This window comes from Lutjanus erythropterus, chromosome 21 (assembly GCF_056507025.1).
Source record: "Lutjanus erythropterus isolate fLutEry1 chromosome 21, fLutEry1.hap2, whole genome shotgun sequence".
NCBI classification, from domain to species: Eukaryota; Metazoa; Chordata; class Actinopteri; order Lutjaniformes; family Lutjanidae; genus Lutjanus; species Lutjanus erythropterus.
The window spans coordinates 29,088,993-29,103,734 of record NC_139337.1 but is presented as its reverse complement, the minus strand read 5'-3'; the positions used below and the strand labels follow the sequence as shown (position 1 = coordinate 29,103,734).

The following is a 14,742-nucleotide window of genomic DNA, read 5'->3' as shown; positions in this document are numbered from 1 at the left end:
GACCGATGTCCATCAGTCCCCGAAGCGCCGCATCAGTGGTGGTGTCGGCGGCGGCGGCAGAACAGAGAGTCCCCTCCGTGTTTTCATGCAAGTATTGATTAGAAGCCTTTTTATATTGTTTATCTATATTCATGAGGCCAGTATGTACTTTTAGACTAAGAGCTGGAGCCAAAGTGCACGGTGAATTAAAGTTTAATCTGGTGCAGAATGACAAGAGGAAATGATAATATGAAAACAGCGACTGGTGCTCAGAAACTGGCACCACAGAAGTGGAATCCGCAATTATTCACTGTGATGACACAGCTGACAATGCTGGTAATTAAATTAAATACTATTTTAATAAGATACAATACTGTATTTAAAAGATTATCTGCACCAGTGCTGCAACCGTCACACAGACGCTTTACCTTGTTTATTCCCCGCTCATAAAACGGCTCCTAGTCTCTCAATTAATTAGTCGGGCCCTCTTTGTTGAGTCTGCATCATTATTATGATTGATAAAGTCCCATTGATCCAGTAAGACTGGCATGTTATAATGTCTCTATCCTATTTGAATCATAAGCCTTTTAATCCAGCTCCTCACACACACACACACACACACATACACACACACACACACACACACACACACACACACACACACACACACACACACACTCACACACACACACTCACACACACATACACACACACACAGGCGCACACCTTAATTTGTTACACTCAGTTATTGTCTGTTTTATGATCAATAAATATGGTCCTACACAATAAATGCAATTCTCTCTGCCTGCTGTACACACTGAACAAACTAGTATCAGTTATTACTTTTCTTTGTTATTTATTTATTTTTATATTTATGAATTTATTTATTCATCTCTTTTTTGTTTGTTTCCGTTACCTCATTCATTTCTACATATTAGAATTATCTCAGGGGACAGGGGAAGGACCCACTCAGTCAGGATGGGGGGTTTTATGAAAAACGCTTAATGATTTATGAGCTCTGTTTTTTTTTAATTTCTCGCTCTTATTCAATAAAATATAAAGACAGACAAACAATGCAAACATAATGTTTGTTTTGGCATCCCAAGTTAATTGATGAGTGGGAAAATGACACAGAAGCCTGATTTCCAAAGTAATATATCTAATTTCTGTGAGGCAGTTTTCATGTCCACCACAAAACAGGGAAGTAGTGTGAAATGTCACATAAAACGGTGGTAAGGTGTAAATTTTATTTCAACATTTCCTGCTGCATGCTGGCGATGTTTTATGCATCCATTTAGAGTGGGAATGTCTTTATTTATGTAAAAGGAAATACAAAATTCAGGTGCCAGGTGACAATTCAATATATAATGGAGTATGAGGCTCTCAGCTAAGCGGTTTGTCAAAATAAAAGTCCTCTGCTGCTTTCATGTTTTTACTGAGGGGGGAAAATTGCACATGTTCTAAATATTGAGTGGGGGCTGTCCCTTCTGTGACCCCCCCCCCAAGAAATATATGTCTATGCATTAAAGGGTTAGCATCCAAGCTAAGAGACAGAAAAATATGGACCCAGAGGCTAGTTTTGATAGTGATGACACTGAAAATATACATCCATGCACATATGACTGACCACGGTCTTAAAAATATGAGCCTGCTGGGTGTGTAACGAACTGGAAAACAGACAAAAATGTGGAAAAACGCAGGAGGGGACAACCAGTGGACAACTGGACATACTGCTGAGTGACCTGTGTTAGCAAACAATTCTCAGATTTAAACACATTAAAAAAAGAAGAAATTTACTCACAAGATGCACCTCAGATATTTAGTTATTTTTTGTAGAAAGACTAAGATTTTTTGGACACGGATCAACAGAAACAAGTATTTTTCTAATTAAATTTAATGTTTATTTAACCAGGAAGAGTCCCATTGAGATTAAAATCCCCTTTTTCAATGGAGTCCTGGTCAAGACAGCAGCACAATATTATTAACTCTTTGAACTTTGAAATAGAAATGACCCAACAGTGCCTACATTTGCATTTTTGCTTATTATGATGCCAGTTCTTGGCGCATCTTCAATTAAAATCAGCACAACCTCAGCTGAGAGGTCATGTAAGTGAATGAAACACAATAATTAATAAAATTATTGTGTCATAAATTTAAAAAGATACAAAAATTGGGCATGTTTTTAAATCAAATTGTAGTAAATAAACCCACAAAACATCTTGATGTCAGATTTCTAAATGCAAAGGTGTTTCATCTGCAAGAGAAATATTTCCCAGGTGCCTATGTTGTTTGAGCTGACATCATCACGAGCGTACAACGTCAAGATGCAAAAGACAGAAGCTTTAGCCTTCCACTGCAAAAAGAATGAATGCTCTGGCTACTGTGGTCTTTATTTCAGATCAATGTAAACAGGATGATGGTTCCAGTGCGGGCTGCAATGACAGAATGGTCTCATCATCTCTTCGTATTAATTTAATCACCAAAACTATGACAAACGTCCAGTTTGTTTAGATAAACACACACATACTGATCTGTTAGACTGTGTTAGAAGTTGACACAGTACTAATATTTTTTCACTATCTGCAAAATGTGTGTAAAATTATGGAAATCTAATTAATTTGACAAAAAAAGCCCATCATAACTCAAGATCAACCTGCTAACTTACTCACTAACAGTTGCTTCCATTGTGTTTTCCTCTTCCTCTTTGTCTCCTGCTTTCCTCTGTCCCTCTGTCTCTGTGTTTGTGTTGTGGGCGTGGCTTCCCTCCTGACGCCCAGCTCTGCTTCTCTGCACACCTGTCTGCACTCAGCTCATCACCACGCCCCCGTCTGCTCACCTCACCTCAGCTGTAGTGCAGCTCTATTTTCCATCCTGTTGCTAATGCATTCCTCCCTGTGCCTCGGGATCTGCTCCTCATCTGCTTGCCCTCACCTTCGCTCCATCTCATCCCTGCAAGTTCTACAATAAACCCTCTAAACTTCACTTTCCTTCTGCGTCTGTGTCCTGCGTTTGGATTAACTTTTTCAGGGACCTGATTTTGGACAAATAAAATGTAAAATATCCTGCCTCCATTACATATCTTTGTCACAGGTTGCAATATCGACCAATATGTCTAAGTCCAGTCAAGAGTCCTTTTTTTTCTTTATTATTTTTTTTTATAAGAAATGGTTCAAATAGCAACAGTGTGCAAAGATGTCATCAAAGCAAAAGTTGTCTACTTTGAAGAATTTCAAATATCAAAGAGCAAACATGCATGATGTTATTAATTCTTTGATTACACATGCAGAAGAAGAAGACAGGGTGTGAAAGTCTTTTTGCTTTTTAAGAATCTAAAATATAACAGATTTAACCTGTTTTCACGTTTTTGCTCACATAATTCGTTTTGGTGTCTCCAATATTAACCTACAATGTACAAAAATGATTAAAAAATAAAGACAAATAATCAAATGTGAAGATATGTCCAAACTTTTTGACTGTTTAGGACTAAAGGACTATTTAACTTACCGATGTCAGACATTTCCGGGACTCTGGCCACGTACAGGTCCTTGGTGAACCGTGGCTCGTTGTCGTTGATGTCGTGGATCTTGATGATGAACTCGGACTGGCCCTCCAGCGCCTCATTGGTGAAGCGGTTGACGGCTTTGGCGTGGAGGATGTAGTAGGCCTTCTCCTCCCTGTCCAGCCTCTTGGTGGCGTGGATGTCCCCTGACTTCTCGTCGATCTTGAAGAGGGTCCCCGCTCCCTCCCCCGTGAGGACATACCTCACGCTCCCGTCCCCTCGATCCCCGTCTGAGTGAAGCTGCGGAGATTAAGAGAAGGAGACGTGATGATGTGGATCCCTGCTGCATCAAAACAACATTTTCAAGCAACAGTTTGTGGTGTTTTCATTTTAATAAATTTCCACTTTGCAGCTCTCTATTGCTAATTGTTATAGCACAACAGTGATTCAAACTCTGGTTTATGAAAGCTTTCACATTTGCTTAATTTGCTCTTATGAACACCAAGTGTCAGCTAGTTCTTTCCAGGCTAAAATCTCTATGCTCTGAGAAATAAAGGTTCTAGAATGGTTCTTAATGAAGAGCTGAGGGTCTACTAAGAACCGTTTGCTTCTGACAAACCCCTTTTTTTGAGTTCTTCGGTGTAAGCGCGGGTGTTAAAGAACCTCACCCTCAAATATTTCTTTACATGTGTACACCTGAACCTTAAAGGGCTGTACCAGGAACCAAAAAGGATTCTCTTACAGGCCTTTTCCACCAACATGGAACCAACCCCCTTCTAGTACAGGCTCCTAAGTTTGAACCCTTTGGTACATTTCCACCAAAAAAAAAGAAATAGCTTTGGAACCAGAACTGACCAACATCCTCTATTGAGGACATCACTGATTAAAATGGTTCTGATCAGCTGGTTTACTAGACTAATTTGTAAGAAAAGGGCGTCTGTGGAGATAAACCGAAGAACCCTCTATGGTTCTAGTTAGCACCTTTATTTCTAAGAGCAGTTAACATGAACAGAAATAGAGCTGCTGCTGTGAACAGGAACTTCATCTGCATAAAGTCCAAGAAAAAAGAGCGTGTGATTGACAGGTGATCTCTGAAGAAGTGAAGAGCAAAAAACAACATGCCAGTGATGAGCACTTTGTACCAAAGGTGTCAACTAAATCAAATTTCAAAGCGGAATCGCACTTTTCCACTTAAGTATTTCTGATGCACTGAGCACATACCAGTGATCTGACCATCCTGGGCCTTGGCAAAGAAATGCTGACAGCTTTGATAAGTGCGTTCGGTGTTATTTAACAGATTCATATCATCTTTAGTAAACTGTCATCGACGGTGCACATCCGCGGCTTCACCTCGTCTCTGTGAAATTCACATCCTGCCAAGAAGAAAACACACAGCCGGAGCGAACGTCTGAAACGCTGCATTGGCTGGTATTGTTACATACAGGTTGTCATCGTGCTTTTTACCGCAGGGCCACGGTGGCATTTTCGCCGTGCTGTAAAACAGAATGCCAGTGGGTCGAAGTCTGTCAAGTACCAGCATGAGTGTGCGCACGTCCGCCGCCTGCCAATCCCTGATGGATCAGCAACATGACCAACATGCCAGAGGACCACCGGAGTCCACTTGTCTGCGGAGCTCCTCATTATTATTTGCTCTCTCCCTCTCTATCTCCTGTTTAATTTTTTTCTGCATGAACAGCAGCTTAGCATGCGCTGACATTTTAATTCCACCGCCAAATCCCCCCAACATATTTATCTCAGAGAACTCATCAAAAGCTTGTCCAGTCGCTTTTCCCCTCCCACTGCTTCCCTGCCTACTTCCCTTTTCCCCTCTTTAATAACCAAGGACATGGTCATAATTGCAGGGGGAGGTAAAGGGCAAAAGGAGGGCACGTGTTTCAAAGTACAAATCGAGGCAAACGCCATCTGAATGTTTACCGCTGCACTGTTAGAAATAAGGGTTCCAAAACAGTTCTTTGTTGAAGAAACAGTTTGTCAAGGGTTTTTTGTAGGACTAAGGGTTTCATTAAGACCGTTTTTGGCTGCTGAAATCCTCTAAAAAAAATTTTGTGAAGGGTTCTTTGTACCATAATATAAATGGGTTCTCCATAGAACGCCTGGTTGTTTCCTAGATAAAACTTTTGCAGTGTAAAGGGAGTCTTGGAGAACCCCCTCAGTGGGTTCTAAATAGAATGTCTGCAATATAAAAAGGTTCTTGGTCGAACCCACTAGGTGGGTTCTACACAAAACCCTTGGAATAGAAAAAGGTTCTCAGCAGAACCCCTGTATTCATTCTGGATAAAACCACTGGAATATAAAGAGATTCCTAGAAGAACCTACTGAGTGGGCTGAAGATGAAACCCTTGAAATATGAGAAGGTTCCTGGCAGAACACCCTGGGTGTTTCCTGGATGAAACCCTTGTAATGTAAAGAGGTTCTTGGGAGAACCCCTTAGGTGGGTTCTATATGAAAAACTTGCGATATAAAAAGGTTTTCAGTAGAACCTCTGTATGGATTCCAGATAACCCATACAGAGGTATAAAAGGGCTCTCGGCAGAACCTCCAGAATAGTTTCTAGATAAAACACTTGGAATATAAAGGGGTTTTCAGCAGAACCTCCTCAGTGGGTTCTAGTCAAACCCTTGGAATATAAGAGGATTTGTGCTAGAACCCCCTGGATGGATTCTTCTTTGCACCCTTAAAAGATAGAAAGGATCTGCATTGAAGCCCTAGAGAGGGTTCTGGGTGGAACCATTGTACCGTAAAAGGTTTCTCCTTTGGAGCTTCTCATTGGGGTTCCTTTCACAGATAGCTCCAACTGGCACTGTTATAAAACTATCTACCAGAAACTAAAAGGGGACAGGCCGAAGAACCTTTGACGGTCCCAGTTAGAACCTTTATTTCTCAGAGCGTGGGACAGGACCCTGAGTTCTGTTATCAGCACCTTGTTAACCGAAGTGAGCCGACCGGTTTGATTCTGTCGGTTTGGATGCGTATCCTCTCCTCTCTGAGCGCTCGACGAGTTGTTGTTGTGTCTACAAGCGTTCTTGGCTGCGCCGGTGGACAGACTGAGGGGGGATATTGTGCGTTGCAGCTGGGTCACGTGGGAGCACACTGCAAAGTCTCCCTTCTCATCATATATTAAAAAGCTTTTCATCCCAGGTGCTCGGAAGCTTTACTAATTCATGCTGTTTTATCAGGGCAAAGCTGGCACATGTGAGACGAACAGCTTTGTGGATTAGCATCTTTAACACTATTTTGTTCGCCTGCTTGAATGCTGGTAAAAATGACTGTTTTCATTCCTTTCTCTGTCTGTCTAACCGAGCCAGTCGAGGGAGTGTGTTGCAGAATTTTTGCATCTTCGGATTAGGATCTAGAGTGGAGCACTGTTTCATTAACCCACTTGAATTCTGGTCAAAACAACTCGTTTTTTTTTTTTTTTTTTTAATCTTATTCTCTCTGTCTAACCAAGCCAGGAGAATATCCTGCAGAATTTTATTTGTTTTCTGTTCTGCTTTACAGTATGCGCCTCCAAACAGAGACTCAGTTGGCTGAAAACAATCCACTCCAACATTATTATCTTTCTCCCGCTGTTATAGCTGCAATGTCCTTTTCTATGATTGTCTATCAAGCTGCCTATCTCTGCCGGCACGACAATTCAGTTAATAACCGTTGAGTCCTCTCCTTTCGGCTGAGATGTGAGATAGACAGTGTGACATATGCTGTGTCGACTGTCATTTCTATGGAAACAGAGAGATCTTGTGGTTCTGAAGAGTTCCTCCTCGCTCCCCCGAAGGATATTACAAGGCAGCACGGAGTATCGAACTCCAGCTCCTGCTGCAGTGACCCCGTCCCTCCCAGTTGCCCACCTTGCTGGCGCTGAGAATTTACTGCCGCCCTTCTACTCAAATTAAGAGAGGAAAAAAAAAACCTCTCCCGGAAATCAATGTGGCAGCCCAACGTGCATTCACAATGGCCCTTTGATCAATTTATATCGAAAATACAATTAAACTGTCACGGGTGGCGGGGGGAGAAAGCCACATGTGCAGTCGGTATGGTCACCAAGATGCTCTGGCACATCAATAGCTAGCCTTTTCTCCTCTGCCCTCCTACGGTACCAAATCGTAAAAAAAGGCAGAGAGCATGACGCTATATCCATTAACACTGGGACTTCTGGGACACTGCAAAAAAAACTCAGTTTTATCAAGTCATTCTGTCTATAAAACAGGTCTTAAATCCTTCGTTTCTTAAAGGAATAGTTTGACATTTTGGGAAATGTGCTGAGAATCATGCCTTCATTCCACCTCACGAGGCTCTATGACGCTGTGTCTGTGACACCATTTTGATCCGTTACACCTCCCCAGGAGTTAGTGTTGTCAAAACTATTGATTTTTCAATACGATATTTGAAACGATTCCGATTTCCACAATATCTACACACCAGGAGTGTGCGGTGTGAGTGGGCTGAGGAGGGGTGAGTGTTGGAAAGCTAGCTGCTAGCAGCGTTAACTAAAATTCTCACATGGCTTTGTGGAATACTCAAATCTGATTGGTCAATTACATCATTGTAAGGTCTGTTATTTCTGTATAGCAGACCTCTGCTGTGTATAACAGACCATTGCTGTGTACATTGTTCTGATCATATCAATATGACAAGTGATCTGATACTAAACAGTTTAAAGAGCATTATTCATTTTGACTTTAAAACAAAGGAAACAATCCCCCATTACAGTTATAAATGATTTCAAACAGAAAACGACTTGCTTAAGTAGTTGTAAAAAAAAATGTGTCTGTCTCTTCAGTGAAAAAACAGAACGAGGGAAGTCGTTGCACTCAAATCAAGAAAAATGAAACTTGATTTCAGAGAATACTTGAAACAAGATGATTTGCATTGGAGACAGGTTCAAATATTCTCCCATGTTTTAAGAAAATAAATCTTGAAGGACTCAATTACAGATGAAAATGACTGAAAAGGATTTCTTTGCAGTGGATCGGCTGCGAAACGAAAAAACTCTTTATGCATTCGCTTTAGGCATTATATCATCAAGGACATATATATTTCAAAACCTTCCACTCAATTAGCCATCTCTGCTAAGTGATACCATAATATTTCCAATGGCTGGCATTTTTTCACAGGCGAAGATATTTATTTCTATTCCTACGCCGTGCTTCATCTTCCAGTTTGAAGTGGGCTGAGAAGTGAAGTGGTACTCATCAGACATCTGTGCGTGAGAACTTGCAAGCGAGCCGTCTTTGTTTGTGAAATTAATCAGCTTCAAGTGCAGCAAATGTTAGTGCAGACTCGATCTGGCCGCCATTTGTGCTTCACTTGAGTTAGGCCAAAAAGATGGCACTGGAAATGGGCTGCTTAGGGCAATTAGCCAGTTAGCCTTTAAGGCCTTGTGTCCTGGCCTGTCGAGAACTGGCTGCCTACTACGAGGCCAGATGGTAGCCTCAGACTGTGCACAAAAATAGCCTATCAAATGTCTGTTGATGTGTAAACTCGAGATGCGCGGTCAGAGCTGCAGAGACTTAAAGGTGAAATGTCAGTTAACATATTTCTCTCTCTCTTGTGGACATCTGACATCTTCTGTTTCGTGTCCCGTGCATAATTTCCATCTTTTAATTTCAGGCAGTTCTCGACAGTTTGCGTTCGCCTTGCTGCAGGGCTGTAGTTACCACTGAGGACACAGAGGTCACGTCTTCAGTGTTGTTTCTGGGAATTTGGGGAATTTTAACAACATAAATAGTTGTTTACATGATACAATTACACACAAACTATACATGTTATATTTTTAAGGTTGATTCTGGTATTTATTTTACACTCAACATATTAAAAAAATAAAATCTTTTTATTAAGTAATTTTTGCCTTTAAGTCCTGTTTGCAGTGGTCAGTTTTAAGATTTTGGGCTATTTTGCTTCCATAATGTGTCCTTTTAGAGTCTAAACTATACGTTTAGGTGTTTATTTTATTTCAGTTCTATAAATGTGTGCAATCTGGCCTATATTAAATTAAACAGCACCTGATTTGTGTTTTCATTCATTTCTGAAAACTGGTAATACCAAAAATAATGGTCTTACTTTAAGTAATAAACCGGGGAGGTTTCATGGTTGATATCTGTCAGTTTAAATATTTAAAACATAATGATATAGTAGGGGTATTTTAACCTGTTTCGAGTATTTTCTAATAGAAGTTTAATTTTTGATTTTTTGATTTTTTCTTGCATCAACCTGTAACATAATTTTTAAGATACAGACACAACATTTGATTTAACAGCTCAATTTATACAGAACAGATTTTTTTTTTTTTTTGCAGTGTGGACAAAAAAATAGACATGATATTGATAAAAAACCTGCAACATCTGATCCTTTCTTTTCTTTTAGGTACAGATATGTTTGTTTTGTTTGGAAATTCTTGGGAAAACTTGAAAAGAAGGAGAAATTGGATGATTTTGGCTTTTTTTCCCCACAAAAAAGGGTTTTTCCAGCTCGATTTAGAAATAAATTACTTTAAAACAAGGAAACTTTTTTCGTTGTAGACAAAAAATAAAATAAATTGAAATAAAAGAAAAGAAAAGGCTTTAAAGGTTTTAACCACAAACCATTTTGACCATGATGTGGACTGAAAAAAGTTTCCAAAAAATACAAAGAATTAATAAATATGAAAGAATTCATAATAATCAGAGACCTTGACTTTTCGTTGGTTCTTTGTTTGGTCTAAAAAGTAAAATTCGGGCCCCTGACCTCCGGGCTCCGGCTCTGGTTTCCTGTCATATCTGCCTCCTCATTTGAATAAAACTTGCTAAAGTGCTAAATTACAGAGAAAAAAAAAAGAGGCTGAATGTTTGATGATAGAAAATCAATTAATCTCACCCTGACAAAACCGACGGGTGTTTGAAACAGTAGTAGGCAGGTGATAGCACGGACACAATCGCAAGGTGCCACGGCGATGTCAGCGTATCTCGCACAGACATCGCCTCGCCCCTGCCACGTTGTCAGACAGATGTTTGCCGGGCCCCGTCGCCGCATGACCTCATCACACCCTTTCCACCGCTGCGAAGGAGACGAGCATAATTGAACCCGCCGTACCCCCCCCCTTCCCTGCGCACAAGCGGGGAACTTATCGCCTAATCAACAAACACTGCCAATGTGTGCTCCAGGTCGCCGCTGGAGACCTGGAGGGGTTACCATGGCGCGAGTACATCCAGGCCTGTGCCATATTGCAAACTCCTTGCCTCTCTGCCAAGGTGAGCAGCTGGTAATGGGGGAGCATGAACAGAGACCAAAAATCCCCCCGCCACCCACCACCCCCGACAAACAAACACACAAATCCCTGCACCTTTCCACTCGGCTGCCATAAGACGCTCGAGTCCTTCCCCCAGGTCGCCTCAGCCGCTGAGTCATACGCGACCGCAGAGCGCATTATGTCTGTGTTCATACGCCCTTTTTTTGTCTCTCCTCTGATTTCCAGCCCATTACTGCAGGCCGCTGTGTGTTTGTTCACACACGCTCTGAGAAATATGGGTTCCAAAGGGGTTCTTCCTGAAGGGCTGAGGTTCTGCACACAACCATTTGCTTCTAAAGAACACATTTTTGAAAAAAAGGGTTCATCAAAACTTCTTCGTAAGACTAAGGGTTCCATTAGGAACCCTTTTGATCCAAATAATGCTTCTTTGTACCATAGTATAAAAGGGTTCTCGGTAGAAACTCCCAGGTTTGAGACAAAACCTTTGGAATATAAAACGGTTCTCTACAGAACCCCTGGTTGGTACTACAACCAAAACTACAAAACTAAAACCCTTGTAATATAAAAAGGTTCTCAATAAGCCCCACCGGGTTGGTCCTAGATAAAACTCTTGACATATAAAAGGATTCTAGGTAGAACCCCCTGAGTGGTAAGAGTTATGAGTAGAACTCCCACTGTGGGTTTGAGATTTGAGACACTTGAAATATAAAAACAAGTTCTCAGTGGAATCTCTTGGTGGGATCCATATGTAACCCTTGGAATATAAAAAGGTTCTCTGTAGGAATATAACAGGTTTCTTGTTAGAACCCCAGTGGGTCGGGTTTGAAATATAAATGGTTCTCTGTAGAACCCCCTGTGTGGATTCTAGATAAACCCCTTGGAATATAAAAAGATTCTCAGCAGAAGCCCCGGGGTGAGTTCTAGAAAAAACAAAAAAACTTGAAATATGAAAAGGTTCTTGTTAGAACCCTCCTGGGTGGGTTCTACAAGAAACCCTTGAAATATAGTTAGAACCCCCCTGGATGGGATCTATATAAATATATTTATGTCTATGTATGTTGGGTTGAATGTAGAACTGTGACAAAGTGGAACTTTTATAAAAGTGAGCCAAAAAGGGTCCTCTTTGGTGTACAAGCCGAAGAACCCTTCATGGTTCTAGTCAGCAGCTTTCTTTCTCAGAGTGTGCGGAGAACATTGCTTACTTGCTGGGGACTATGTTGAGGAGTCTACCCAGCAGGCCCAGAACCACTGGGGCCTATCAGGCGTTGTAAATACTTTATGAGATATGATAGTACAGCACAAACACTCCTAAACCACAGGCCATTAACCATTTTCAGTGGATATGTGCCCTTTGGTAAAGTAAGAAATAATGAAATAAACAAACATTCTCTTCCCCCAGTGACAGCCCGGGCCCTCCGAGGCCTGTATGCAGCTCGCCTGCTAATGAGAGGCAGCGTACAATTCCCCTCCTGCAGGAAAAAGAAAAAAAATCATTGGCCAATACAGCAAGATTAGCAAGATTAGCAGCCAACCAGCTCCCCGACAAGACACCGCCAGAGTCTGCCGCTGCTTTTTTCCTCCTCATCTCGATCGCTGCTGTTAATTCCTTCCTGTTCCAACTGCTTTTGTTACGCTTGTTCGGGAAAAGATTAAAGTTTCATTTGTTAGCGCTTCACGACTCGATAAAGCCGTCGTTAAAAAAAAAAAAGTAGAAGAAGAAGGAGAGAGGAAAAAAAAAGCAACCGGGGGAGATTGAGTTTACCAAATAACTGCAGACAGGATGTTGTAATTCAAGTGCAGTTTCATCATTCTATCTTTTACTGTGTGTCAAGAGCTGCTCCCTTGTTTATAATAACCTGCCATTGTGTTATTTCCAATTCATTTTTTTCACAGCAAACAAAAGTGGTTTTGTTCCATGCTGCGGTTGCCATGATGTCACTTGCAATGACAAAAGCTTTCCCTTTTGTGTTTCTCGAAGTTTTTCTTTTTTTTTTCTTTCTCTCAGACCCTCTATGTTTTGAGAATATGGCCTCCACCACCTGAGGATACGGATGCAGATGGTTGTTCTCCACGTTGCGCCGACTCAACAGCTATTCATTCCTTTTAGGGGGCTCATTCATCACTTGTACTTTATCTTGCAATTAACAAACAGTAATTGCAATCAGATTAGATCTACATACCGCAGTCCTATGTGACAACTGGCTACTGTGCAGACAATGAGGAGAAGTGCCCAGCTGCATGTGCTCAGAGGCAGTGGGGGGAAACAACAAGCGCTCAGAGTCATGATTAAGTGTGGTGCTCGGAGGTTGATCCCTTAATGGCGTCTTCAGGAGACGGGCTCTTAGGCTGCAGCCTTTGGCTCTCTAAGTGCACAGGTTTTACGCCAAAATTAGCATCTGTGTGCAGATGTGTTTAAAGGCGCAATATGTAGCAAGAGTGCATCCAACAATTAGTAGAGTTGGAGCCATAGACTGTATATTCAATAGGTTGGAATCCTGTTAAATTAATTTGAAAGTCTATGGTTGAAGTAAGTCATTTCCTGCTGCACTCTCCTCAGACTCGAGGAAGCAGGATGCAGGAGCACAAGACGAGTGCAACATTATAGTCTGACAATAACAAGTGATGACAAGTCCTCCTCTGTAAGTTGATCAGCTGTTAATAACTGTCAGTTTTCTGTCGATGTAAAGTTCAGCCTGTTATCCTGAAAACAAAAGCCCTGCTCTGAAAATACACACTCTGGAGTTACAGTTCAGTGGCTGACTGCCTCACTGTCTGCCAAACTCCATTAACATTTCACTCAATTTAACCGTTATTAACATTAAAGTCAGTCTAAAAGATTATTAATGATTAATTATGACTAATAAACAGACACTAACTTATTCAGCAAACATTTGGCATTGATTTGAACTCTAATTAATGTGAAACAGGCAAACAATAACACAAGTTATGGGTCAGAATAGACATTTCAAAGGAGGACTAATGATTAGTGTTGTGTCCTCTCTTGTATGAATCTCTTTTATTCTGTATCCATTATATTTTCATTTTTATTGTTGCCAAAGGAACGTCTCATTTGATATGTACACCTGTTGCACACCAGCCCCTTCAAAATCAATAAAAATATTAATTATTACAAAAAAGTCGAAAAAACTCAAAATTTCAAGGCACCTTACTGCAACAGAGTTTTAAGTTTTGAACCACTTTCAAACTCTTAAGTTTCCTTTTTGAGTTTCATAACCCCCCCAAAATTATATTTAATTATATGTGTATATATATATATATATATATATATATATATATATATATATATATATATATATATATATATATATATTATATTTTTATATTTTTATATATTTATATTTTCACTACTACAGTGTGCAGAGTCATTTGACCCGGGAGTGAATGCCGATTGTACCCTTTCACATTGAAGACAAAATACAGATGTTAGTTTGTGTTAATGGGTTTTTTTTTTCTTTTTGTCCAGTGTAAAAGGGACTTAAGTGTGGCGCTCCAAGTTGATCCCTTAATGGCGTCTTCAGGAGGCCGCAGCCTTTTGGCTCTTTAAGTGTATACCACACTCAGATAATCCATTCTTCTTTCGCTATTAGTCCTTTTACAAGCTAAAAGGACGAGTGGCACATCAATCACCGCTCTCTGAAGACAAAGTGGTTTGATCGTGCTCGCTGCTTACTTTTGATCTTCATTCACTCTGTTTTCTTTTTTTTTTTTTGTTCTTTTCAACTTTTTTTTTTAGTTCTTTCTCGTATTTTTGCTCGCCTCATGCCATAGCCAGCGTTGTAATCCTTTTAGGCCGGGGCTGAAAGTCAACCCTCACTCGGGGAGGACGTATGTTGCAGAATCTCATTTGGTTGGATGACTCTATCCTCCGTGGACACACGATAGGAATGCAAAGCACCAGCCCCCATTCAACTCCGCGCACAAAACAGCCTTTCTTCCTCCTGCTCAGTCGTCCTGACCTTGCAACGACGCTTCACAATCTCCTCAATTACAGTAGGTTGGG

The 14,742-nt window shown here is 40.8% G+C and overlaps 1 protein-coding gene across 2 annotated transcripts in view; it reads right to left on the bottom strand.

The window, feature by feature from the left end:
• Positions 1-14,742, bottom strand: part of LOC146307795 (cadherin-6-like) — a 118,441-nt gene that overhangs the window by 61,549 nt on the left and 42,150 nt on the right. Inside the window, exon 3 of one of the 2 annotated variants that reach the window (XM_084746733.1) lies at positions 3,484-3,778. In XM_084746733.1, coding sequence (XP_084602859.1) covers positions 3,484-3,778 — 295 coding nt within the window. Of the gene's footprint in view, positions 1-3,483; positions 3,779-14,742 lie in introns of those variants that run through there. The other variant, XM_084746732.1, reaches the window with a different exon arrangement.